This window comes from Oreochromis aureus, linkage group 10 (assembly GCF_013358895.1).
Source record: "Oreochromis aureus strain Israel breed Guangdong linkage group 10, ZZ_aureus, whole genome shotgun sequence".
NCBI lineage: Eukaryota > Metazoa > Chordata > Actinopteri > Cichliformes > Cichlidae > Oreochromis > Oreochromis aureus.
In genome coordinates this window covers 16733298-16760976 of record NC_052951.1, presented here as the reverse complement: position 1 = coordinate 16760976, position 27679 = coordinate 16733298, and the positions used below count along the sequence as shown (strand labels likewise).

The window sequence follows — 27679 nt, the reverse complement described above, 5'->3', positions numbered from 1 at the left end:
GAGCACTTGCTGGTGGGAGGGATGGATGTGGGAGGCCAAAGAACAGTCAGAAAGGAGCCTGTATGAAGCAGTTTGTTCCAGGATGCATTATTATACTGTGAGCTCAAAATGGCTGTAAACAAACCCTGTAACCCAAGCAACACCACTGAATGCCTCGTTTTATCCAAAATCTTATCTGCTGCTGAGCGGAGACACCAGGACAGCATGAGGAGATCAACAGCAATGTGTCCTCAGCAAAGGCTCATTTTAGTTACTACAGTCAGGGGCCCCATCAAAGAGGGGGCAGTAGGGGCACCGGGACCCAGGCAAGACTGTCCTATGCTTTTAATATGGTAATAAGGTTGCAGAAAAACTGGTTCATCTCAGGGCCAACATAGACGGGCAACAGTTCACACTCTTACATGATGTAATACTCATTTGTCTTTTCTGAACAAGTTTGCTTTTAAGTTGAGATTCACTCTCCCAGAAGGGAGTTAAGGTGCTTCTGCTCAGCTTTGCTGAGAATAATTAAAGTGATGATTGGGAGTCAAACAAATCAAAACAATTATGGATTTCAAAATCCATACCTATTTTCAGTAATATAAACTCCACTATAAACTTATCTGAGCATACAAATTCTTTACTTTCTCCCTTTTTTGCCAAATTTTCCAAGTAACCTATATTTGAAAGCAGAATAATAAAACTGCAAATTCTGTTTGTGGTGTGCGACCCCGAAATGGCCTACCCTATGAAACAATTCTGGAGGCGCCCCTGACTACTGTGTGAGCTAAAAGCATAATTGATATACCTCAAATCCAAGGCTTACTCCTTTGCTCCCCATTAAAGAAATAAGGACTACAGAAATAATAGATGAGGTTAAAGGCTAACTGGAAACTGAGCAGGTATCACCAAGATGAAGTTACCCTCAGTCAGACATCCAAGAAAGTCACAACAACAGTATATGAGACAACAATTTAATTTGAAAAGTTATTTACCATTTGAGAGTACAGTCAATATTACAGAAAAAATTAAAAGGTAGAATGTCAGCCTTTATTTAATACAAAAAGACAAAAAGTGAGGAACCTGTTGCGATTTTTGAATGTGGTTACTCTCAAAAATCAAAACCTTCACAGTTCAAAGCAAGTCCATGTTTGCCTTGTTTCCACTGAAGGGTAAAACCATAACATTAAAAAAAGACAGACAAGTTTTTAACAAAAAAAAGGCAAAGCTTGGTTTCCATCTCCAAAAAAAAATCTTATATTAAGTACTAGAGCCTTTGCAATTTTGCTCTTCCAAATCACCGGGTTTGCTTCTGCCTCCAATACGCCTGAAGAAGGATATAAATCCAGAGGCGCTCACCTGCCCTTCTGCATTATTCCCAGCCTTACTGATTCCAGTTTCCTCTTTTGTTACACTTTCCGTCCTTGAGCCAGAGGAGAATGACCTTTGAGATGCGTTTTTCTGCAGCAGGTCTCCCAGTCGGAAGCCAGATGGAGGGGACTGCACAGTTTCATCAACAGAACGAGACCTGTGGGTGGTACCCTGCGACAAACCTCTCCGATTGGGGCATTCAGGAAGAAAACCAGAACCCCTAGATGGAGACGTCTCACTGAGGGATTTGGGTGCATCATTGCCCTCATCGCTCTTCCACACACCATCATCAAGGTTGTCGCCACCATATGTGGATGACAGCCTGCGTTGGTGGGCTGGTCTGTTTCTCTGAGGGCTGGTTTTCTGAGTGCAAGTAAAAGGGCTCAGGATAGTCCATGGGGAGCTCACATCCCCATTGCTGGCAAAGAAGTAGTCTCTGGTCCTAGGCCGAGGTGTTTTTGGGGTAGCGAGTGTGTCTTGCTCTCTCTGCAAACGACAAGGAGTACCTGAACCTCTCTCACAGTTGAGGCTTTTTGTGCTTTTTTGGTAGCAAAGCACATTCAGAGAGATCTTTTCCATCTTCTTGGCTTCTTTGTTTTCCAGTTTTGACATGTCTTTATCCTCTTTTTGTACTTGGAATGGTTTCTTATGACTCTCTTGGTTAGAATGGGGACTTTGCTCAGATGTTTCTACCGATGAATCACTCTGGGAAGTGCACTCCGAGGGTGACCCTTCGATTGGGGGCAGTGCATTCTTTCTGCACCTGGCCAAACCTTCTGGGACAGGAAGTAGACAGGAAGTTGTGCAGGGCCGACTCCAGGCTTGACGACTCACCGTTGGGTCCTGATGCTGTGGACTGGCGTTTGGGTGCTATACGCATGCTCTCCTTCCGCTTGTGCCGCCGCTCTGCTTCCTCTCGCTCTCGGTTTTCCTAAAACAGTGAAGAGAGAGGGTATATTTAGGAAGATACAACTCAGCAGCATAATGCAAAGAGAGTGCAAGAGCACATAATTTTGCATTTCAAGGTAATTCAAAGTTCTCAACATGAAATCCTCAGGTTTAAAATTTGAGAATTACAATACACCTTTAAAATCAAAGTTTTATTTATTGCCCTGATGAATCTTCATTGGCTAATATTTTATTGCACAAAATTACATTCTTACCTGCACAGCTGTGTCAAACCTCTTGCAAAATGAGTGAAAAATAGAGCAGCACTCCTCTAATTTAAAGGTAGATGGGTCTTCACAGAAGTATTCAGCAACAGCATTGCTCACAGATTTTAACTCCTGGAGAGAGGACTCCACTTCTGCAAGCTTGGCCTCAGCCCTCTGAGAAGTTATTCAGAGATTTTATACATTACAAAATAGTCAATCTTAAATTGCTATTTCAAAAAGTCAAATAAGAGAAATTTTTACAATTAAAAACGTCTCCATTTGTTGTACGAGGCCAGGATGTCTGCTGCTGTACAATTTCACTTCTTTGATCTTCTTGACTTCCCTCTCAAAATCGGAGATGACCTCCTCTTTACAAATCCTTTTGTAGCATTTGCACATTTGGGGAAAAAAAGTGACATCGTCAATGCAGAACTATTCACCGATTTTCTATAAACAAACAGATGTGACAGTAGCTGCAGCCATTTTTTGTATGCAATTAAACTGACAATGAAATGACATGATACAAAGTGATAACCACCTTAATGCCATCCCAATATGTTCAAGCTGGTTGGGAAAGGTCAGTAACTCAGAATCAATGTATTCTGCTTGCTGTGGGTGAGAGATAAGGAGTAAGAAACAAAAATGATGCTGCAGGATAAATCTGTTAAATAACCGTTTAGATCTGAGGATGACAGAACATCAGTCAACTGGGCTGACTAGTGAGAGTTAAAGGCTTATTAGATAAGCAAAAGATCTTCCCAAAATTCATTCATTTTGATTTAATCAAAATGTGAATCCCTCCATTTCGAGGATCCTCCTCACCTTGGCAACGTAGTGCATGAGGTTCATGCCTGGCTTGTTGGCCTTGGTGTCTGCCAGCTTAAGCAGAGAGGTCATCCTAAAGCCAATAACACTGGAATTGTGACCACCCTAAATAATAAATGAACAATAAGTAAAATGGCTATGAAGACCTGGGAAAAAGGAAAAAAAAAAAAAAAAAAATATACAGCTTGAATGTGTAACAGTGTAGAAAAATACCAACAGCATTCATGTAGTTCCCGGCTTTTAATACCAGCCGAATGACCGAGTGGAGGTCATCACAGTCCAACAGTTCTGAGAAAATAATGGGGAAGAAAACTTAATTTAACAATCAAAATAAACAGGTTATGTAATTCTAGTAGAACTTGATATGTTAGCGCAATGGATGTGTGTAAAGTATTACCATTAGCTGCTTTGGACATGACGCCAACTGAGTTCTTCACCTCCTCCATTAGAGGAAAAAATTCCTCCCTTAGCACCATCATTTTCAACCGTTCCTCATAACTAAAGGCAAGAAACAAATTACTGCATTAGCTGTTGTAATGTTTTTTTGTTTTTCTAAACCCATTATTGAGTGTGGAGAAACTTTTCACAGTGAACACTTAAAATTTAGTCATATGGAAAATTGGCAGAATTATAAAACGACATCATACAAAAGACAAACAATCCAGGTTATGTTTAAACTGTCAGCACGACTATGAATCAAAGAGCTGGTATGTGGCAAATTTTTAAATATTTCAAACAAAGCTTATCTGAGATCTCAAGCAACATTTCTTTAATATGCAGTCAAATATTTCACAAATGTGTGAGCTACACCACCCCAAAAAGGACAAAAATAAATAAACAAACACTGAAAACCCTGCTTTGGAAAAGTCCATACGCACCCTGGTACTTTGACCAGCTGCACCATGAACTGGTCAGCCTCAGTCAAAACAGAAAGGTTTCCACTGAACGACATCAGCAGTTTGACCTGTGCATTGACACGAGTGTCAGTAAACAAGGATAATATTCATGCCAGTTGGAGACATTACAAGATAAAATTGGGAAGTAATAAATTAACCATCTCAAAGAAAAACATTATTTATATTTCAGAAGGCTACTCAGTCTGGCAGTGCTTATGCAAAAATACTTTAAATAATCATTAAGTTAATATTATGCACAGATGACCAAAGCTAAAAAAAAAACAAAAGAGGGAAGCAATGGTGGGAGCTGCTGTTACCTCACTTTCCTCTGGCAGCAGCTTACAAAGCTCTTTCAACTTCCCATTTCCAAACCGGAGCCAGTTCCCTTGATAAATGTCCTGCACAATTTCTGTCACAGGCCTGTGGAGGGAGACAAAAAGACAGCTGTGACAAGAAGATTATCTGACTCAGTTCTCGCCATATCAGCATGACCTATTAAATACAGTGCTGTAGAGTTATAGCAGGTTTCCATTTTCCATGCTGCCACTAGTTTACATTTATCTCAAGACAACGTGAAAGCCACAGAGACTCGCTTCCCTCAGTTATCCACATTGCTGGTGAGAAGTTTCTTCTATAGTAGCACTGGTTGTAAACCCTTTAAGTGTAACTAAGAGACAGTTAGGCCCATAAATATTTGGACATTGACAGCTTTTCAGCTTTAGCCTCTTTGCATCACTAAGGTTTTAAAAACTAAAACTGGGAAAAAAAAACAAAAAAAAAAACCCCAAACAAACAACATTGTAGTTCAAATATAAAGACTAAAGTTTTGGGGGGGGACAAGACTGGTTATCTGACACTGAGAATCATCTGCATTGTAATACCTCTAGTTTTCCTAAATCTTAGTAAAATACTAACAGTGAAACTAACAAAAGCTAAACATTTTCAAACCCTAGAAAAACTTAACCAAATCCCCAGTCTGGAAACCAAATGAAACTAAAAACCAATGAGAAGGAAAAAAGAAAACTAAATGCAAAATACAAAAGCACTAAGGATGTGAGCAAAGCGCACACTTTTAGCTTAAATTCAAGAGTTTGACAAAGATAATGCATTCATGTTTGATGGCAGGGGAGCACCAATGTTAACCATTTTGGATGATTCACTTCCATCCATACAAACATTTTTTACGCACAATTTAGAAGTAAAAATAAAAATTGTTCAAATACTTCAGGCCCCAACAGTAGACCATAACTGATAGAAATACTAAAACTATGAATTTAGGAAGTTTTGTAGTTAAAAGGTTGTATGTGATAAATTTCTGATTTTACAGCATGCTTAATAGTATACGTGCAATAGCAGTAAATGACAACATACAAATAGCTTTATGAAGTCACTACCAGACAAAAGCAGAAACCCTTTTAATTTGACTGGGATGGTAAAGCTGACGACATTACAGCATTTAGCTGCCGACAGGCATTGAGCGGTAATTTGTTATTCAAAGTAAGAGCCAATTGAACTTTGGACTGAAGGTGACAACCATCTTGATATGAAGTAAACTGACACCAACTGCTAGCCAGCGTGATAATTTCGGAAACAAAAGTACATGTACAAAAACAAAAGGTGACTCATCACTGCTCAGCAGTCACACAATGACACAGCTCACCCAGCAACACAGAACAGAAACTTAATGAGTACAATGATAATCCCTCATAGCTACAAACACATCGAGCATGTTCCATCATCTCTGTTGAGCCTCACTTACTTTGCAGTATGCTTCCCTCTAATTTAGATATTAAAGTGTGTCATAAAAGGCATTGCCCTTACTGTTAGTGCTAACACCTTTCAAATGAAGGTTAAAATTTTATTTCCATTTATTTACATATGGTTGACTAAGATAAAGAGCCTGTCAGCTGGAAGATGATTAGCATAGCGGAAGTGACTCATGCGTCAAGATCCGCATTTCGGACTGCGTTTGATGTTAAAAGCACTGCCCCGACCACCGCTTCCTTTAGTTACTCAATTTAAAAAGACAATTTAGTTCTTGTTGTGTTATTTTCTTCAAATGGTGCACTGCAGTGCTCTTTCACTGCCATTTTAATCATGTTCTTTTACTTTTAAGCAGTTCTTTTCATCACTGGTATCATGCGTCGCCACATTTCAGCAGCATCATTACCTCTTAAAATGCCTCAGGAAGATTCCGATATTCATACTTCTCTTGGAGTCGAGAATTGTGACCTAAAGACAGCAACGTCACACACAAATGTAAAAACAAAATACATATTTAGATAAGAGGAAAAGTGGATAATCTATACTACAAGGCAAAATACTTTTGGAGGAAGCTGAAATGCTTTCAGAACAGTTTCACTTCTGCCCTCAGGACTTGATTAGCGTGGAACTTTTCTAAAATTACTTCCCATGTCTGTTAATTACTTCCCTTGCTTGTTCCTTCTGTGTTTTGTGGCCATAATAACTTAGAGCATCTGCATCAGGTAGTCTGAGCCCTTTACCTGAGGCTCCTGTGGAAGGTGATCCATGCCATCACATTTCTTCAGGTTTGTTGAAGTGCACAGTGAGGCTCGTTTGTCTACGTGACTGAACAATTCCTCCATGCTCCGAATATCAAGCACCAGGTCCCTCTGGGGCCGACTAGATGTCCACACATTCAGTTTGCCCAGGACACGCTGGCTGGGAATAGTATCCCAGTTCAGCTTTTTCATGGAACGTCTCTGAATGTTGCGAGACCCGAAAGGAGAGGAATGGACAGGTGGGGGAGGTGGCGGAGGGGGTAGTGGTGGTGGTGGTGGGGGAGGCGGAGGGGGTACTGGAGATACAATTGTAACATGCATGGCAGGAGGCTCAGGAGATGCTGACAGAGGAAGAGAAGACGAGTCTGGAGGTGAACAGTTGGGAAGAGAAGCCGATTTAAAAATCAGCACTCCCTCCATCTGTTTGTCTCTAATCCAGAGATGATGGAAGTGTCCAGCAGACAACTCAGACCTGATGGAAAATATAATTCCATATATCAGATAGAGAGAGGGTCAATTGGTGATTCAGCAAAATATCAAAGAAATTCTGTCCAATTAACATTTGCTTCATGTATAAAATATTGTCCTTAATTGTCTAACTAACTCACTAACACGCAACAACAAATATCAGTGGGCAAAAGCGGACTATTTCTCATTTTAAAGAAAGAAAAAAGCGGAAGCTGTAACAGATCTAACGGCAATTAACTATAAAGCTTACCTGGTAGTTGCATAAGCCCATTCAGCCCTTGAATATAAAAGTTGTCACAAGCGAAAAGCCACTCTGACAATTTCCAGAGTCGCCCTTGGCAACTAAGCGACTAAACGTAAGCTGCAAACAGCGTAAAAATTGCCAACAGCTTGCATTTAACACATCAGGCTAAGTCTTAGTCATAAAAGGCAGCTTTATGAAAGAGGCGCTTTAACAGAACTCTAAATTATGTGAAAAACAAACAAAAGAAATCATTAATTTAACTCACCTTTTGCTTTTAAAACGTCGCTGTTAAACAAATCCTCTGACGTGATCCTGCCGCGTGCTCGGACATACTCAGCAGTGTGTATCACGAACAGCTGTCCCAGGTGCAGGTGTCTCCACCAATTAAAATTCAACTCATTTTTTCCCCCACAGTAGGGAACGCCCTTCTGTGGAGAGGCGAGAGAAGATGGGTAGCCTAATTGCTTCAGACGCCAAGAAGAACTGTATTAAAACAGGTTAAGTGCATTTATTACACGTTTTTTTTCCCCCATTAGGCATTATGTAGGTGGTCACTAGGAAACAGCTGCTTTTTAATGCTTTTACAAACCAACCAATGTTAGATAACCAAATCACCTGCATGTAGTCTTTTGAGTGCCTGCGAAAAGCTAATTAAAAAATACATTAATGATGTTGAATTCAGTGAAAGTCGCAGTTACTTTATTTATGGACATACACGTTTACAAAAATGCTCTTTAACTGTATCATAGCCATTCCTTTCATTTTTACTCACCGTGATTTTTTTTTTTTTCGTCACTCCGTTTTGACCTGGTTCCTTTGCTGAACGCAGGCAGTCTGACAAACAGCAGTCACAGGTGCGGGAAGCTCCTCCACCAATCAAATACAAGCCAATTTCCATGTGGGAACGCCCACTGGGAATAGGTAAAGGAGATTGGTAGGAGTTGGTGATCAACAAGGCCCAGACTGTTTCTAACAGTAAGGTTAATTGTAGGACGTGTTTGTTATGCACATTGACATCATGAATGATATACAGTACTGTTCAAATGTCTTGAGCCAATCCTTATTTCTTTATATTTTACTTCCAAGGAGCCAGACTTTCTTTTAAAATGAGCTTGACAAAACATTTTCCAGACTTTCTGAAGGTTTTTCAAAGTTTTTCTTTAGACATTGGCTGCTTTTTCACTCATATTCAGTCCAGTTCTTGTTAGCCACTTAACACTGACCTCTGTATCATTCGAGCATTAAAAAGGGACCAAACTCAAGGGATAATGTTGTCTACACCAGAGATGTCAACCCACTTTGATCTTATGTGGGTTGGACCAGTGAAATTCCCCTTTCTGTCAGTATGCATAATTTTAACTTACCATCTAATCAATCAATAATATCAGAAAAAGAAGCACAATTCAGACAGAATGTCTGAATCTACAAAAAAATAGCAAAGTTAACAGTTTGACACACATAAAACTGGGACTAAAAAAAACCATTAAGAGTTATGAACCAAAAACTTGACCTATATCATGGTGTGCAGTGTGTTCTTAAAAAAAAGAAACAAACAAGTGTCATCTCTTAAAAAAAATAGATGTATAAAAAAATAATAATAATAATTCAAGCTCAGGTCCTCTACCAGACACCTGGGAGCTTGAGGGTCCTGCGCAGTATCTTAGCTGTTCCTAGGACTGCGCTCTTTTAGACAGAAATCTCAGATGTTGTTCCTGGGATCTGCTGGAGCCATTTGTCTAGCTTGGGGGTCACTGCACCTAGCGCTCAGATTACTACTGGGACCACTGTTACCTTCACCCTCCACATCTTCTCAAGCGCTTCTCTGCGCCCTGAGTGAGTGTGTGTATATATATATATTTATTTATCAACAGCAAATGAACATTTCTGATCTATATTTTTTGTTTTTGTCTTGTGCAAGTTATTTTATAGTTTTCTATGTATTTCAAAGTCTTGTTCTTAAGAAATAGAAAGAAAAATCTAGCAAAACTCTCCCACAGGAGCTGCAAGATACATCTAGCCCTTCAGTACCCTCTGCCAAAGCCTCATCAGAAATGGTGTCAGTGGAAGGGTGGCTGTAATTCTTTGGGTAACTTTCAATCAATTTGCTGTACCCATCTCCACATTTCATAGTAAAATACAGAGAAATGATAGGCTGATCAAGACTTGCACAGTAGTTTAGGTAACTCTGAGAAAGAATCCAACTGTAGAGCAATTTGAACAAATGATGGTTAAGATACTTCCTGAATACCTGGTTAATTATAAGACTAAAGTTTATTCAGCCAATGCCAGAGTTACTTCTTCATCTAATTTCAGGAAGTAGACAAATGCACACACTCTTAGTGCAACACAAAACAAAATAAAATGAAGACAAGCTTTTGAAAATGTGTACTTTTAATTTCTGTTCCCTTGGGGTGGGGTAGGACTTTTCAGGTGTGAGTGAGGAATGAAGGCAAAATATCACATCAATCCATGGCACCACTTCATTTATCATCATAAATATTTTGTCTGCAATCATCCATACAGTACAATACACCAGCTCAGCCTAGAAAACATTGATTGTACACAAATAAACATCTCATTTTATAAATCTTGATCTTTCTCGACAACAATCTAGAGGACTAGCGAGGCTGCTAGTAAAAGTTACTTCAAATGTTTTTCACTTTTCACACGGTTGTTGTTTTTTTCCCCCAAACTTAGAGGAGGATTTACCACAGTGAAACAAACCCAAATCCTATTGCCATTCAGTCTGGTGTAAGGGTTAGGAATATCAAAAGGACAGCTTTTGGAAAAGAGGAGTCACATCTTGTTAATATTGCTTCGTGATGGTCAAACAGACCAGCAGCTGGCCAGTGAAACTACAGTTTTAGCCACAAGAAAGGCCAGGGTCATGCTGAACGACTTCTTTAGCCAAAACTCATAAAATTCAGGAAAAAAAGAAAAACAGAAGCCAAACAAACTTCAGAATTTCGCCATTTCCTTTTCTAAGCCGTCTTTAAGTGAAACGTTGTGGATTTTGCTTCAGTCGTTTCCAAAATTGAAATCAACAGACGTAGTCCATGCGAGCTAGCGCGCAGAAGGCAAAGAGCACAACATCAGTGAGAGTGCACATATCTGCACCTATACTTTGGATTGCTGTCTGTCATGCAAATACAGGAACAAGAAGCTAGAGAAGTCACCCATTAACTGATGGAGGTTTCGTGGAGCACTCCCATCTGTCACTAGAGGCTCCCATGAGTTAAATGCAGCATGGTTAAACATTCACTACATTAGGTTCTCCCTTCAAGTTGACAGAGGTTTCTAAATTTAGAGGTTGTTTCGAGTAGATCAATTACAGATTTGGTTTGCTAAAGAAATTAATTTTAGCATGTCATCTGCAAAATGTCTTTCTTGTACAGTAAACTGGATAATTTTGTGTACAACATGTTGAATTCAACATATAATAAACATGATACAGTGATGATTAAAAATTCAACATGTGCTATATTTTAATTGTCAATGACTGATGATTGTTTACTACTATAACAATGTTTACATTAAGAGAAGAAAAGACAGACAGATCATTAGTGTTATTACATCCAACCCCAACCACTAGTCACAAGAGGTTTAAATATTAGTATGAGTTATATCAGACAGCTACAGTAATCTTCAGTATGAAGAAAGGTAACTATAGATGAATGTGTTCTGCTTCAGGAGGACTGAATGATATGACCCAATAACATGCCCTTGTTAACGTTAAAAAGATAAAATAAAAAACAAAAATGCACATATTAATGTACCATGTGCAAATGTAAAAGAGAGTGAAACTTATTATTTCCGGTTAAGTGAATCCAGTCAAGTTTGCTTGAAATACCCATCTCTCACAGGGATGCTCCAGGCTTAACCAATGTAAACATATTAAGTCCTATCATTCAACAAACAGGCCTATCTGTTCTCTTTGGGAAAATAAAATAAAATTAGTAAAGACTTGAACCAGTATGACTTTGGAAAGCTGTGGAATCGTCAACGATTGTTGCATATAAGATTCAAAGTCAAAGGATTTTCATGTTATGAGAAAAAATTACAGACCGAGAACTGCGGTGCTTGTAATCCAGAACACCAGCACATATTGTCCCAAACAGCAGACCTTCCTTTACTTTAAACACGAGACATACAGTACAGCTGAACAAATGGAAAATAATTAAGAAACAAAAAGGAGATCAGATGCCAAATTAACCGAATGGCTAAACACAACATTGTGTTTCTTTATGTGCTACAAACAATCACGTATGTATTTGAAAAATAAACAGTACTTAAATTTGAAATGTACATTGATTTGATAGTTTGAACATTCCAGTGAACCATGTAAAAACCCTTTCATGTGTAGTTGGAAATCTTTTTTCTGAACTTGTCTTTCTTCCTTCATGCTTTCTTTTAACTGATCAGCTCATATATAAGGAGGCACACTAGGAGAGAGATAAGGTCTGGGAGTTTTGAAGTGATGTTTACTGATATCTGAGTGTGTGTGTGTGTGTGTGTGTTTAAGTTAAGAACTGGGAGCACTTGAGGAATACAATGATGGCCATAAACATGACTAACAAGTTCACACAGCAAAAAAGTGTTGAGATAGATTGGGATTGAGTCAAGTATAAGAGAGGGAAGGGAACGGTTAAAGGATTTTCAGGGAACAAAGCACAAAGAGAGGTTAAAGTGAAAAAGGGGAAACTGGGAAAAGAGGCACTAAAAGCCCTCTGACTCTTCATGAAACTGGCCACTTGGTTTCCTGCTGCACTTAGCTCATTCACGACTAGTACCCTGTTATTCATCCGTCCAAACATCCTGCCATGCATTCATCTTGAATCTTCATCCAACCAGTTATTTCTTTGTTTCTCTCTGTAGTGGTCCTCTGTTAAATTGGGGGTTTCAACAGGTAACAGGTGGAGTTGTTGGCTGAGAAGGAGGCTACAGGAGGTCCAGCGAGGGCCTCTCATTGCTCTTCTAACCAGGAGGGCTTGTCAGCCCCCGGGGGCTTCAACTTTACGTTGAACTGCTTCAGCGTTTGCTCAAGCTGCTGCTGGTTGCCAGCAAAGTATGCTGATATGGCATTATGGAAGAGAAGGAGCTGCTTATGCATCACCTTCACCTGAAAGACACCAGAGAGTTAGGGATTTAGTCTGTGCACATCATGAATGACAGAAATAAATTAAACCTGGATAAAGGTGTTTTGTCATTTATGATGACGTAATTATGCTTCTAACCTTATTCTCCTCCAGAAACTTGAGCTTAATGGCAACATCTGAGCGAAGACGTTCATACTTGTCCTTTTGGACTTGGTACTGTTGCTGAGCAGCTTCTATACGGGCCATGGCTACAGCATCTCTTGGACCCATACTCAGTTCCTCAAGGTCTGACCGGTAGGCATCATACTCTAGTCTAAAAGTACACAAAAGGAGAGGAGATGATACAGTGCAGCGATCTCAACAGAAAAATGCTTTGTTTTAAAATTTCATCATAAATAAAATTAAAATAGCAGATTTTAGCAAGGGTCTTGGAGATAAAGGATAAAAAAAAAAAAAAATTCTCTTTCAGAGCTACAAATCAAGTCAATTTCTCCGATCTGTCAGTTTGGGACATATATAATATGCCAACTCTGCCCCATAGCTGGTCGTTCAGAAATATTTCCGAATGATTCGAATGATCTATTGACTCGAACTGTTGGTCTGAAAAAGTCACAGCTAATGGGTGATTTTGACACAACCATTAAATTAAATTAAGAGTTGCTGAGGGATGAGGTTTATTCAACCAGCCAACATGCAGTTTGCATCCAATCTTGCTTAGACCATTTGTGTATTTCTTCACATTAATAAATACATTCATAGTTTATCTAGTTGAAAATATTACTGTTGATCATAGAGATCATATTGGCCACTGGAGGGCAGTAGAAGCACACTGAATGCATCATTACTGACATTATTGCCATCTTTCAAGTGGATATAGTAAACTTGTTAGCAAGCAGTTTCAGATTTACGTATAGAGCAGGTACGAAACACAATTATCCATTTAGAATAATGCTAAGGAACCTGATTTAATTATGTGCTATGTACTAACCTTGCATTTTCATACATCTTGATAGTCATCAGGGTGTCCTCCATGGTCTTGTTGACTAACGTATTGATGCTGGACACAAAGAAGTTGATGGCACCAAGTAAAGTCTCTCCGTTCTTACACAGCAACTTCTGAGTCTCTGCATTGTAGCCGAATTCATCCTGTAAGCAAAAACAAAAGTTTTTAAATGGCTAAAATAAACCTAATAATCATACTGGCATCAGTGTAGCTCACCAACAAAGCCATAAACAGTTAAAATACAAAGTGACATCTCACCCGAAGCTCGGGAGATTTCTGACTGAGGTCAGCAAAGGTGTCGCCAAGCGCATGCTGTGTCTGCACCATGTTGTAGAAATGGTTGGTCAGAGCTCTGGCCAGTCGTAGAACATTCTCGTATTTCCGTTTAGTGTCTCTCAGCACCTCAATCTGAGCCTCCAGCTCCAGGTCCACGGTCCGGGAACCCCGACCGAAACGCTCTGAGATCATTTGCTTTGTACACTATGACACGGTTGGAAGGAACAAAAAGACATGAGTTACACAAAAATAAATTTAAATTGAAAAATTACCATTTTACAATAACGCTATTCTCTAATCACAGTTCTATTCAGTCAATATAAGAAAATCTCAGATACCTTGTAAGTATTCAGACCCCATTTCTTCACTGTTTCTAGCTTTTCCACAGCCACACCGCGGGTCGTTTCCTCTGCCGTCATTGATGAGCTGCTGCTGCTGTGGTGCATGTTGGAACCTGAGGTGGAACACCCAAATATAGTAACACAAACACATGGTAAATGAACACAAGCAAAACCTTCTTTGAGAGCAAAATTACCCCATCCAAAATCAGATCAAACTGGAATGTTTAACCACTGAAAGTGTCCAGGATCTAAGAAAGTTTAGACTGAGGATTGTTTAACATCTGTTATTCTGTAAGCCACGGCCAACCCTTAAACACAAATCAGAGAGCGTTAATGAGTGACTACAGAGCAGGAAAATACTGAAACTAAACTGGATAGAAATACTGGCAGAACAGAAAAACAAGATTTTTTTGGAAGACACCAAATCCTTTACATGGAGCTGATTAAAGAAATACTGCAATATTCACACTGTTATAGTGGCAATCTAATTAATCAATGTAGAGGCTGCGAACATTATTTTTCACTCCTCAGTACCTTGATGTTCATGTGATTGGACAGATGGCAGGACTGCTACTTTGCCTGGCCTTCATACGCAGCTCTATGACGTTAAATGGGTGGTTGGATGATTTTCAGTGAGCATTAATTATGGTAAGGAGTGGGAGTGGAATTTACATGTTTTCACTAATTAAGGGAATATTTAGGGTAATTTGATATTTATGTTTTAAACAGTTGTTAAGGTTGAAAAATGGCAAAAGTAGAATAATGAGGTACGAGGAAGATGTGGGAAAATAAGCAAACAAGACCACAAGATAAACAAAGGGAGAAAGGGATAAGAATCATGCATGTAGGAGGGAATTGCAAAAAGAAGGTGGAGCACAAAAATAGAAAAGTACAAGGATGAAAAGGCAACATTAAGTACATGACAGTCAGTGAACAATGCAGAGAAATGAGCAATGATGACCAGAATGAGTTTGAATTGCAGTCACACTAACTGCTAGGATACTGTGTGTGGAGCGAACTGGTTAAAGCTTTTACTAAATAACAGCAGATGGGGAAAAACTAACAGAATGTAAAATGTAAAAAGCTCAAGCCAAGGAGCTCACTCTCAGGGCAGTATTTACTTTCACGGGAATAGGGTTGTATTTTGTGTATATTCATTTTGTTTTCTTTGGTCTTTTTAAACATACTTTAAGATGTTCATAGTACAGTAAAATTCATATAAGGGTAGCATGACAGATGTTTGCATGGATTACACACATCAGTATAATTTCCTAAACATTCCCAATATAAACAGATTAGGATAAGACATTTTAAGAAAGTTTTACCTTATTTGACCTTAGAGAAGAGGTCAGAAGTCTATAGTACCGTGACACTTACAATCCCCATATATCATTCCCTATATGCCTATATGTTTAAAGGCAAATAATGAAAGTAAGAAAAATAATTTTAATAAATGGCTACGTATTATTATATTATTATCCTTCAGATCAATCTATTTACCTTGAAGGAAAGGTCAGAGGTCAAATGTGACATGATACTTTTAATACTTAGTGTTGACAATACACAAGATACTTATAATTTAATAATAGTTTCTAAATTATAACTTGTCACTTGTTTTGATCAATAAATTATTAAGCTGACCTTGTAGGCCTTGATGGATGCAAGTCAAATTTTAATGGATTATTAACATGACCCCCTCTACACCCACGCAGAGTGTTATCAGAATTCATTCAAAACTTTTCAAGCTACTTGGACAAAGAATGGCACACACACTGAGTGAGTTAATAAGCATGATGATGGATTTGGTTCAGTGGGTGCACACCCACACCTTACTAGAGAAACAAACCAGAAACCTACAAATGAGAAAGAAATACTGTTATAGAAAAAGCCACAAGGTGTCTACAAAAAGAGAGCAGCAGGCAGAGGTAAGTGCAATGCCCTTGTTTCCACTGAAAAAGAGGAAAAAATGGTGAAAAAGGGCAGACAAGTCAATTCCCAGTCACCTAAAAAAAAAGAAAGATAGAAAGAAAAAAGGACACTCTACACAGAGCATATTTCCAAAATGAGCTATCAACACTGAGAACGATCAAAGACAGAAAGAAATCAAAATGCACTTTTAATGCACTTGAGATCTTCTTTAATCACCTTACTTTACCCTAACTAACCTTGTCAATGGCATTTACAGATGTAACTGTAAAAGCAATGCGAAATGTAAAAAAGAAATAGTATTTTGGAAATAAGCTCTCTATTATTAACAACAATAAGGTTAAGGCACCTAATCCTGTAACTGGGATCCTTTTGTTAAACTCAGCATTGTAGTGCACAGCAGGGCCTGTGAGAGAGGGAGGGATAAAGAAGTATTTTTATTAAATAAAGTTTTGAACTATTTCCATCTAAAACTTTCTTTATATGCACCATCATTTGAAATAACAACAACAACAAAAAACCCTCTACTCCTTTTATTGCCAAACAAATTCTTAAAAATCTTTTTAAGGTTGATGAAAGGACAGATAAGCCAGCTTCAGTAATATCTATGATCACTATTATCAGATACATAAAAACAACATCATCATGGATTAAGTCATTTCTTCTATGGTTCTTTAGTTGCCAAAGGAGCAATAAAAATACTATTTTCATAAAAGTACAAACAGTGTGGCTACTGCACGGCCTTGGTGATATTTCCGTTTCAGTGCAGAGGCCTGAGTTTTCATGCTGAAGCCCTCTGCATCATCACCTTACCTCTTAAAAAAAATAAATAAATCACGGGCTGGTTTTTTTCCCCCTCCTTAGCCATATGTGATGGTAAATGACTCTTGCTATCAAGGCTACAGTTTGTTTTCAAACAGGTTTAGCTGCATTTTAAGAACTCGTTTTACGACGCACAGCACTTCCAGTAGAAGCATCACTGTATGGATAAATGTGCCTTCATAAAATCAGTATTAGAAATGCACAGCTACACCACCCAAACACTGGTATCAGTGTTGTAGACTGCAACTAGCCCATCAGCGAATAGTGACATTTACTGATGGCGGTCGCCAGTGTTTGTCATTTGGGTGCCATCAGTTGTGTGCTGGTAAAATGTTATTTAACTATAATGAATCTTTCTTTGTTTTGCTGGCACAAACAGAGGTTATATAAAGCAAAATGACATCAGTACTGTATCAGTCCAACTGTTTTTTGGGTTTTTTTAAATTATCATCATCATCATCATCAAAAATTCATAAATGTGGCAACCCCATATCCTCCAGCAGAACATGTAATTTGAGTAATAATAGCCACCTTTCACACAAGCACTTTTTCTATGCTTTCTATCTAACATTCACACAAATTCACACTGGGGTTCAGTATCTTGCTCAAGGACACCTTGGCATGCAGAATGGAACAGCCAGGGATCAAACCACCAACACTGATTAGTAAACAACAGGCACTACCTTTTAAAGCACAGTCAGTAGGTAATAATAAATTAATTGCAACATGATCTTGTGGGTAGTCAGAGACACAGTACAGAGCCTGAAAAAACATCACAAATGAGTAATGGGAACAAAGAGTGAAGCAGCACTCTACCTTTGATTGAACTGGTGGGGATAATGCCCTCTGCTGTTCCTCCATAGCCCCCAGAAACAATGCTAGTCTCGTTGAGATTGGGACCTGATACCATCACCTGCTGCAGGTCCTGCAAAATGTAATGTTAACAAAAAAAGAAAAAGAAAAAGAAAAAGGATGGGCGGGATAAAAAGATGGGTTGGGGAAGGAATATACAGAAAGGAGATTGTGACTTGAGAGCCAAATTAAGATAACATAGGCTAAAGCCTCAGTCAAAAGGTTATCCACTGACAGTGAGACAAACACCACGTGAGGAATGTTAGGAAGCCAAATGGAAAAACTGTATGAAAGTGTGTGAAAAAACAGAAAACACATGACTAACATGTCCGTCAATAATTAATCCAAGTGATCTGAATCTCCTGCAAAATTGAACTTCTATACATAGCTGTAATATACTCAGAGTTTAATCCAGACAGCGACTTCAGTGATCTATGCAGCAGGAAAAGCACAAATAAGTAATTTTCTACTTATAATCGCCATCAGAGGCTTCTTTGAGGTTTTGGCTCAGAGCAGAGTCGGGTTATGAGCCACTCTCTCCCTCGGGTTTTGTTTAAGCCGCTGTTCTCTTTTGTTTGACTTCCTGCTGAAGTATCAGCAATTTAAAAAAATATGTAGGATTATAAGGAAGGAAAACCGAGAAAAAAGGAGCCTAAGGACTGAAAAAGTGTTCATGTGTGCAGGAAACCCTCTTTTTCATATATCAAGTAATTTAACTATGAGTTAAGTCATCTAAAAACGTAACGCAGAGGATGTAACAAGTGGGCATCTGATAAGTTGCTAAACATTTGCCTCATTTAGTTTAGATAAACAGAGTTACTTAATGGAAGTCTGTTTTTTCTGTTATTTCTGGCCATTAAAAAGGAAAAAAAAAGAACAAAGGAGCCCACATTTTAAAATGCTCATGCTTAGACTGCACACTCTGTGATAAGGAAATTACAGAATAACGCCCTGCAAGGGAAATAGCTATTTCCGCTTTGTAAACAAACACATAACATATGCGATACAACCATAGAGTCAGAAAAAAAAAAATTACAACTGCTTGGATTTGACCCATCTTTAATGTCCTGAAATCTTTGCTTCAGGGCATTATCTGGGTTTTAAGACTCATCTTGTAGTGAGACCTGCAGAATTAAACATTTCTTTTTTTTGTAATAAACACTGACTTACACATCAAAACAAGTAAAGCAAAATCACATCAACAGCACAGCATTAGTATGACAATAAAGACCATTAGTATAAACAGAACAATCTTGTTTTGTTAACCATCACCCACTAAAAATTTAGGCATCTCACACACACACACACACACACACACACACTCTATCTGGGCTACCTTAGGCAACCGAAAACAACACACACTAGACATCTTTGCATCTAATAATCAAATGGAGCGTAACATCTCAAATTGACGGATATCCCATGTAACATGTCAGTCTTTGGAGACTCTTTCTAGCTACAGTTAGTAGGAGTAAGTTTACCAGGCAGCACAGTTCAAGCTGCACAGTGGTTTGAATTAAAGATCAAATATCTGACATTTTGTGAAACAAACCAGTGCAGCGATGCAAGGCAATTTAATTCCCCTTGAAGTCAAACCACTGAGCAGTACTACACACCATACTACAACACACACGCAAATGCACAAATGGCCTGCTCACCCTGGTGCCTCTGGAGCTCCCTACCTTCTCATCTAAGCTCCACTGCAGCTTTGCAGCCTGCACAGAGATGGAGGAGGGGGGGGTGGGGGGGTTGACAAACGCAACAAGAACAACAACAGAAAAAGAAACAAACAGAAAAGGAGACAAAAGGAAAAAATCCATGACTGAAATATGAAACAAGATAGGAGGATGCAAACAAAATCTCAGAAAAACCATTGCAATGTCCACAGACAGCAGTGATGCAAGATGGAGAGCAGTGATGACTTATATCACAGCTTGTCAGGGTGCATCATTAGACTAGATTATGTGAAAATTTCAAGAGCCTAGTCTACATGGTGAACATGTTTGCATTCAATCTCCAATGTGATGCCATAGGTGCTTATAATAACTGTACTGTCTGGAAAAAAGAAAATACAGACTCTAACACAACACTTTAAAAATTAAGCTATTCATACAAGACATGGACATTAAAAGTGACAACATTAAGAAGGGAGGAGGAAAATATTAAAAGAGACTGAATGTAGACACAAAAAAACAAAATCAAATCCATACAAGCAAAATTTTAGTGCCCCAACTCCAGACTTCACAACTCTGACAAGCAGAAAAAAAAAATTCCCCGAACAATACTTTAACTGAAACAAACGTGCCAAAATAATGTGTCACCTTCAAGCCAAACAGAGTTCAATATAGTAATAGTTGCCGTTCTAGACCATCCCGCAAAGGCCGACCAATTGGTTTAGCCAACCCGTGCTAGTAGGTCATAAAACCTCTCATCTTTAATAAGCATAACAGTGATCAGTGGCCACATAGCCTCAACCGTCTAGTCCTGTTTTCTATGGAAACATCTGCTTTACCTCTGGCCCAAACTGGAAAAAGATGTCTGCCAGGTAAAGAGCACCTGTAGCTCCACGTGGCTGCTTGAATTAGCAGGACTTCCTATATTCTGAACACCATTTAAAAACTGAACACAATTTGAATTTGACTTGACAGGTAATGTCAACATTTTCTTGTTTTTCTCCTGTTCTAAACAAAAATTTTAATGGCTTAAAAAACAAACAAACAAACAAACAACTAAATACCAAGGCCTTTAAAAAAAAAGGGAGGGGGGGCATTAAAACAAAGTCTGTTTTAGCTATGCTTTATCATCATTCAGTCACTGTAACTCTTCCTTACAGCTCTGCCTTGTGTTATGACATCTGTTTCATGTGGGAGAAAGCTGACGCAAACGCTGATCCCTCCCTGGACACTTTGTTTGTACAGGTTCAATTCCTTTGCAGGCAAACTACCACAAGTCAAGCCAAAGCATGAAAAGATATAACTTTACAACTACCCATGGGATATTTATATAAATAAAGATTTATTTGCACAAGTAACAACCTGTGAAAAACTGTGTATAATGGTACAAGCATCTTAAAATGCTGTTATCTGGAGAGACACCACAGAGCCTTTGCTGCCAAGACGTTGCTGGCAGTCAATGCTGTCTCTGTCACCGTCAAGCTGCCAGTCACCATCCTTTTTCTGTCATGCACATGATGTTGCAACATCTGAAACTGGACCTGCTTTTTCTTTACCTGCCAGTCTTCATCCCATGTGAGAAATAACAGACTTGTGCAGCTTTAAATCAAGTGCTGCGCAGCAGATATCAATCTGATTTCACAGGGCTTTCAACCAAGGACAAAGCATCGCCAGTTTCAGATTAATTGCAGAGTTGCTATGACAACTGGTTAATATCCAGTACTAAACAGTGCAGCCGAACACTTCTCATACATAAACATATTAAACTGAGGTAGTCACACCAAATGGTTGAACACACGCAACACACTGTAAGCTTTCCGAGAAGGAAGGTTGTTCTTTTACTACGCGTGAGCTGAGCACATAGTTTGGTGAGCAAATACCCTAATGCAGTTCCCTGCCAGTGCTTCCGGCAGGATCTTCAGTCTGTTTGCCCAACAAGGTGTGCCTTGAGATGGAAGAAAGCTAACAATCTGTTCTGAATATCTCTCAGAGAATCCACTACTATTTTACTTAATCCAAATCTCATATTGTCTTGTCCATTTAAAGTGTTTTTCCCCACCCCCATTCTGAAGCAGTTCTCACCTGGGGAAAAATGTGTGAGAATCCAACACTTGAGATCAATATACACATATACTGCATCAGAGATTGATATATATATATATCCCTTTATATGTTAGTGGGAACAACTGTTCTCAGGGAAACAGCTGGTCTCCAACACCCGATTTCCCCGTGGAAGCTCTTTCCACAGTTCTTGGTATGCAAGCTACATAACGCAAGGCTTTGTGATATTGTGTAGCAGGCAAAGTGTCATACAACAGATAAACCTGTGCAGAAAACTAACTTCATTTAAAATTACTGTAAGATCTGGATCCTGCCTGTGAGTGACCATTCAGTGCATTAAGTCAAATAAAGGAAAAAGGTAAGTAAACAGTAGGTCACTAGCTCCTATACTAAAGCACTCAAGGCTCAGAGTTGTTAATAATAACATTATCTAAACTGTATTGTCCATACAGCTTGTACTTATTCACACTTTGTGAATGGTGTGAAAGGAACAAGCATACCAGCCTAATCTTGTAGCTAAGAAAAACATCCACAATGTCAAATTCAAACTTCTAAAAAAAGTACACATTTTGAATCATACTGAGCCAACCATCATTAACAACACATAATCAAACCTGATGTAATCAAAAGGCTAAAGTATCTAGGTTGAATTTTCCCTACATGCTCTAATTTGAAAGATCCACCACTGGCTGAAATATCAGTGCCAATGATTTTTTCCTTTGTTTCATTCCTTTGGATTCAAATTGAAGCACAAAATAATCTGAGCCCCTGGCAAAAGACAGAAAAGTCATTGTAGCTTTATAATACACCATAAACTGTTTACAAAGAAATACAAACACAAAAAAGATAATTAATGCATTTCTTGACAACAAATACAAAGATAAACAGCTCTGCATCATGTGTACTCTGTTGGCAGCTATCCGACTTGAAAATACAAATTATGTTTTGCTGACAGTTTGTTGTTTCACAAAAAAACAAAAAGGGTTTTCTAAAAGAGAAGACTCAACTGATGCGGCAGCCCGACCTACCTGTTCAAGGCTGTCGTCTTCTGTTAGTGTCCCTGTGTCACCGTTACTGTTGATAGGAATCTCCATTGTGGCAGCTTTACTCATAATGCTGTCTGTCATAATGCACTATGCCTGTAAGAGAGTGAAAGAGAGAGCGAGAAAAAGTGTGTAAACTAAAAACCACCACGTGTGAATAAATTAAAAGTGGCAGAGACAGAAAAACTGTGCCGCTTTGAAGGGAAGAGACCAAAAGAGCTTAGTCTAAACAGCCCAACCATTAAGCAGATGGGATTATAATTACCACAAACAAGCGAGGAGGTGGTTTTCAAAGAGCAAGGCTACCGCTCGGGATAAAAACAACACACCTATGAAAGACCCCCCTACTACACACAGATGCAGACACTACAATGAGCCGCTTCGGTTAAGTGGCCACTCTGTTCTAAAGCACAATTACACGACTCTGTGTGACCAGCATCCACTCCCTAAAAACCCAAAGTGAAGGGAAACAGCAAAATGTTTACATCAAAACGCTCCAGTCATTTTAATGGCTCAAACTGATGCAGCCTGCCACATATTTCATTTAAAACCAAAAAAGAGAGTGCTAAACATGCAGTAATATGGACATCATTTTTGACAGTAATAATAAATTCACTATTGAGGGCCACAGTTTAATGCACAAAGCTAAAGCCGATTTGAATGCCTATAATAATGACATTTTTCCATAAAAACTTTTCCAGATATAACCTGGTGGAGCTGTATTAGAAAACACACGTGCCCAAATCAGTCAAGCAGGGTATTCAATTGTCTTAAACCTGTTTAATAGGCTAATCCGACTGAGACCATATAAGAACAGAGCAGGTAATTGTCCAAACAATACACAGTGAGTGAGCGGGTGTCACGTGTCCACCCTCAGGCATGCTATACCCAGGCACCACACGTAGCCAAAACCAAATGAAGCATTTCAAGTAGTGAGAAGACATCTGGTACACCAAATTTCTTACTGTTTGCTACATGTGTGCAACTTTGGACAATGCCAAGACCTAATTCTCCCAGCACTTTCAGAGGTTTACCTGCGAAGTCAGCGATTGAGTTCATATTGAGAAACACAGCCTCTTTGAATTCAAATTTTTTCCATCTGGTTTCTAAGGCGTATAAAAATCAAGCTATGCAGACTGCCAATAGGTCACTCTAAAGAGTTCACTGAATTTAAGTGTGGTACTGTAATAGTGTACCACTGTTAAAGCAAGTTTTATTATTACTGCTCACACCAATTCATCCAAAACGTGGTATTCCACGGAAAGTTACTGAGCATGGTTGGCAAGTGCTGAGGCGCTGAGAATGTAAACGTCACCAACACTCTCCAAACTCAACAACTGCACAGTTTCAAACCTCCACTGACATCAACATCAGCACAAAAACTGTATACCAGGGGCTTAACGGCATTAGGTTTCCATGACCGAACAGCTCCTCTGGGGGTAGTAACATACAAAAACTGCATTTTGGAAGCCTTTTTCAAAAACACTGTTTCTACACTGTATACTCAAGAGATAATTATAATTCCCCCAAACAAAACAACAACAAAAAACCCAAACTTGCTCTAATGCTGATAAATTTGTGAAGACTACATTTTTTCCCTACATTTACTGCAAAAGAAAAAAAAAAAAGGTAGGTGGATATTTATGGATGCATCAGTGATTTGTGGTATTTATTGTTAATTCTTAAGTGAAAAGATCTTAGAACTGCAGTTTTAAAGCAGATTACTCCATTTAACACATAACCCCACTTGGTATACAAAGCCGAGTCCCTCACCTACTGTTTCCAATACCACTGTAATATATTCTTCTTATTATGACAGGATTTGATGTGACAAACTTGAGAGCAGAAGAGTGTGCACAAGGCTTTTGAGGCGGCTCAGTCCCTGGCTTTGGGGAACTAAAGTAACTTTTAAGAGAGTCCAGCAGGTAACAAATGAATGCACTGACGAAGCAGAGCTTCACTGTCTAACTCAAATTAGTGAAATATCAGTAACTTATCTACAAATTCTGTGATCAATTTGTGTTACTTTGGTAACTTAAACAGTCTTTGAGTCCTTGTGAACTATGCTACTAACTAGCAGACTAAAACTTCAGCTGCTGTATGTTGCAGGGTTTTGGTAGATCCTTCCTGGTATTAATGTCCTATTGTTTGAAGCCAGGTATAGTACACGTAGTCCATGTTTACATTAGCTAAAGCCTCTCCTGAGGAGGCTTTTCCATTTATGAATGTACACTTGGCCATGCCATCTGTTGACTTACGACATTACAATAGATGTAGAAAACGTGTTTCTCTTGTTCAACAGCACCCAAAACAATAAAGACAGCTTACTGCGCCTGTACTGTGGGTCGGATAGTTTAACAATTCTTCAGTTACTGTTCAGTAGGTTTTGTCTCTCAATCAAGTGACCTAGACAGCCTAAATCAATGCCAAGCGGCACATTATTTCATATATTAGTCTCATTAATTATCTAATTAATGAGTAATTAATTATTCGTAATTTGCAGCTTCGAAAATAGCATCAGAGGCAAACGCTATTAATAAACACTGACGTACAATAAGTCGACGGATGCAAGCAACTTTAAATTATTTGCAAATTTAAGAATTCGTAATGATTGCTTAGGCTTTAATTACTATGTACAGTGCTAAAAAAAAAATAAGGCAAATACTGGAGAACAGGCTGGGGCTGTACTCAAACCCGGATGCAGCAGTAAATACGAGCCTAACAGGTGCGCCAGCACAGGTGTACAGTTTTCTCAGGCAACGCTATATTCAGGTCGCCGGTGAGTTCGGGCGAACAACGCAGTGATGGAGGGCCCATTTGACAAAAATCTGCTAAACTAAGGCAGAAATGCATTTTCGTGTCAAAAGAAGGCCCGCTTCCACTTCACATATACAGCTGTTGAGAAAAAGCTGGGAAAATGGTAAACAAATCCGCAAGCTCAACGTGCAAAGCCTGGTTCAAAGACGCAGAAAGTAAAATAAATGAATAAATAAATAAAACATATATGGCAGAACGCAGACAGAAAGGCAATGTGGCAGTTCTCAAACAGCTTGACTTACGGTCTGCTTGGTCCCGTCGTAAAAACCGAGCTGTTCGGAAAGCTAACGCGTAAGCTAATAGCAGGCTAGCGGCAGTGCATCCCAGCTCACGCGCGGCTCGGAGGAGGCTGCTGTGTCCGTGCTCAGTCCGTGGGCAACGACACAATACTCTTCTTTAAGGATGTTTCAGTGACATTGCGAGAAAAAGTCTGGTTCTCACTGCTCTTGTCTTTGAGCTTTTTTCCAATATCTTCTGTTTAATGAAGCCAGAGGGAGAACGCTTTACGGATCTGACGACACCGTGGATGTCATTTCGCAGACGCACTCCGAGCCAAAGATCGTCTACGAACAGGCGGGTCACTCGTTACGAATGGCGCTTTCCCGGCTTACTGGCACAATAAAATTATTATAATACATTTAAAAAATGTATATATGTTTCTAAATGCTTATATAAATACCTATTTTTTAATGAAAACACATCATATACACGAAATGAGTTGCCTTCACATATTTGTTTCATGTACTGAGAAATAAATGTTACAACTGAAAGCGCACTAATTAACAAATGACTACAAAGTATGATAGTTAATTACTTTGGTTGATCATGAGTGTCCATTAGTTTAAAACTGAGTTGATAAACTGATTTTTTTAAAGAAAGAAAAATGAAAACGCCCCTGGATAAGTCCTACTCTGAATCCTACAGGAAATTCGAACTGAGTGAGACTTCTTAGTTTTTTGTGTCTTCGCCCTCGATACGGCCCATCTTTGGGAGCATCTTGACAGGGCGTACGTGAACGTGTCAGAAAACTCTTGGTTGCTGAACATTAAACTCAGGTGGGTGTTTGTTCAGTTACCTCATAGATGTTTGTTCTTTTAACTGCCCCAAGAAAAGCGTATGACCCCTGTGAATGGAAATGTGGGGCAGGTTTCTTTAGTCTAAGAAACCCTGCCCCGCTGTGGCTGCAATTGCAAATTCACTTTAGATTGAGTGGGGCACCATGACATGAAACCTTCAATGCAATTAACGAAATAATTTTAGTCGCTTGTTTGGCATAGCTTTTGTGCTTATTAATAGTTCTGATTCACATAAACTAAGCATGAAAGATGATATTTTTTTTGAATGTATAGTAAAGTACAAAAGTCTTGACTCGCCCCTCATTTCTTTGTGTTTTCAATGAACCAGACTTTCTTGCCTTTTATAAGTGATCTTGAGCGGTAGTTCTCCAGCTTTTCTGAAGGTCTTTCAAAGTTTTTCTTTGGACATTGGCTGCTTTTTCATTTATTTTCAGTCCAGTCCTTTTAACTGAGCATTTTTGCTCCATCCAGGTGATTTACAAAAAGCTATTACCTGAAAATATGGCACGTCTTGGCATAATGTCCTTAAAAATTGAGAAAACTGGACGATTGGCGGACTAGAGAAGAAGTGACAGGCCTAAAAACCTAAATAAAATCTACAGCAAATGAACAGTATCAGAAAGTCACACCCTTAAGAATTAGGAAAAAATTATGAGAGGAAAGAGGACCTGACACAGAACCTGGGGGATGCATCTGGCCCATCAGTTGATCCATCTACAGTTTGCTGAAGTCTCATAAGAAACGGTCTCAATGGAAGGGTGGGTGTCAGGAAGCTATTAAGGAAGAGAAAAGGCTGAGGTATGTCAAATTGTGCATGAATTGGACAGCCCCTTATTTTCAGATGGCAGATTTTACAGCCATCTCTAAATCAAGATGACTGGAGGCTGTGACATGGTTTAGGGCTGCATTTGATCCGGTGGTGTTAGAGATCTTGTCAAAACTGATGAATTATGAATGCAGAAAGTGTCATCAGGTTTTGCTCTACCATGCAATACCATATTAAAGCACCTGACTGTCAACAGCTTCGTTTTTCCAGTATCCAGAAAGAATCCATGGACATGCAGAAACATTTAAACCCTGGTCCTTCTTACTGTAAGATGACAGTGCTAGCCACCGCCTCAAAAATTGGGTCATTTTACACAGGATCACAGCTGTTTTGGAGATGGGTTATCTTTAGTGAGTTTTAGGACCATCTCATTTGTGTGGTCCTCTTCTTTGTGTTGGTTTAACGTCC

General features: G+C 39.0%; 2 protein-coding genes across 9 annotated transcripts; both read right to left on the bottom strand.

Moving 5' to 3' along the window:
- Nucleotides 1–939: 939 nt before the first annotated feature.
- fhdc3 (FH2 domain containing 3) lies at nucleotides 940–8312 on the bottom strand. Of its 3 annotated transcripts, none has more exons than XM_039617933.1 (13): nucleotides 8232–8312; nucleotides 7725–7887; nucleotides 6730–7219; nucleotides 6396–6457; nucleotides 4543–4645; nucleotides 4208–4293; nucleotides 3727–3827; nucleotides 3547–3617; nucleotides 3327–3434; nucleotides 3043–3113; nucleotides 2766–2883; nucleotides 2514–2678; nucleotides 940–2281 (listed from the first exon to the last, which is right to left on the bottom strand). In XM_039617933.1, the coding sequence occupies exons 3-13, from the start codon at nucleotides 7165–7167 to the stop codon at nucleotides 2051–2053; spliced, it is 1554 nt and encodes a 517-aa protein (XP_039473867.1). In that variant the 5' UTR covers nucleotides 7168–7219; nucleotides 7725–7887; nucleotides 8232–8312; the 3' UTR covers nucleotides 940–2050. The 3 variants fall into 3 exon arrangements, with proteins under 3 accessions (XP_039473867.1, XP_039473868.1, XP_039473869.1); XM_039617934.1 differs by lacking the exon at nucleotides 8232–8312 and adding an exon at nucleotides 8075–8221; XM_039617935.1 differs by lacking the exons at nucleotides 7725–7887; nucleotides 8232–8312 and adding an exon at nucleotides 7466–7584.
- Nucleotides 8313–9832: 1520 nt separating this feature from the next.
- arfip2b (ADP-ribosylation factor interacting protein 2b) lies at nucleotides 9833–25915 on the bottom strand. Of its 6 annotated transcripts, none has more exons than XM_031754077.2 (10): nucleotides 25612–25915; nucleotides 22538–22648; nucleotides 19434–19490; nucleotides 17740–17848; nucleotides 16451–16507; nucleotides 14173–14288; nucleotides 13817–14038; nucleotides 13544–13701; nucleotides 12694–12868; nucleotides 9833–12578 (listed from the first exon to the last, which is right to left on the bottom strand). In XM_031754077.2, exons 2-10 carry the CDS (start codon nucleotides 22634–22636, stop codon nucleotides 12423–12425), a joined length of 1149 nt encoding a protein of 382 aa, XP_031609937.2. In that variant the 5' UTR covers nucleotides 22637–22648; nucleotides 25612–25915; the 3' UTR covers nucleotides 9833–12422. The 6 variants fall into 6 exon arrangements, with proteins under 6 accessions (XP_031609937.2, XP_031609938.2, XP_031609941.1 ...); XM_031754078.2 differs by having other exon boundaries at nucleotides 19458–19490; XM_031754081.2 differs by lacking the exon at nucleotides 16451–16507 and having other exon boundaries at nucleotides 19458–19490.
- Nucleotides 25916–27679: the final 1764 nt, after the last annotated feature.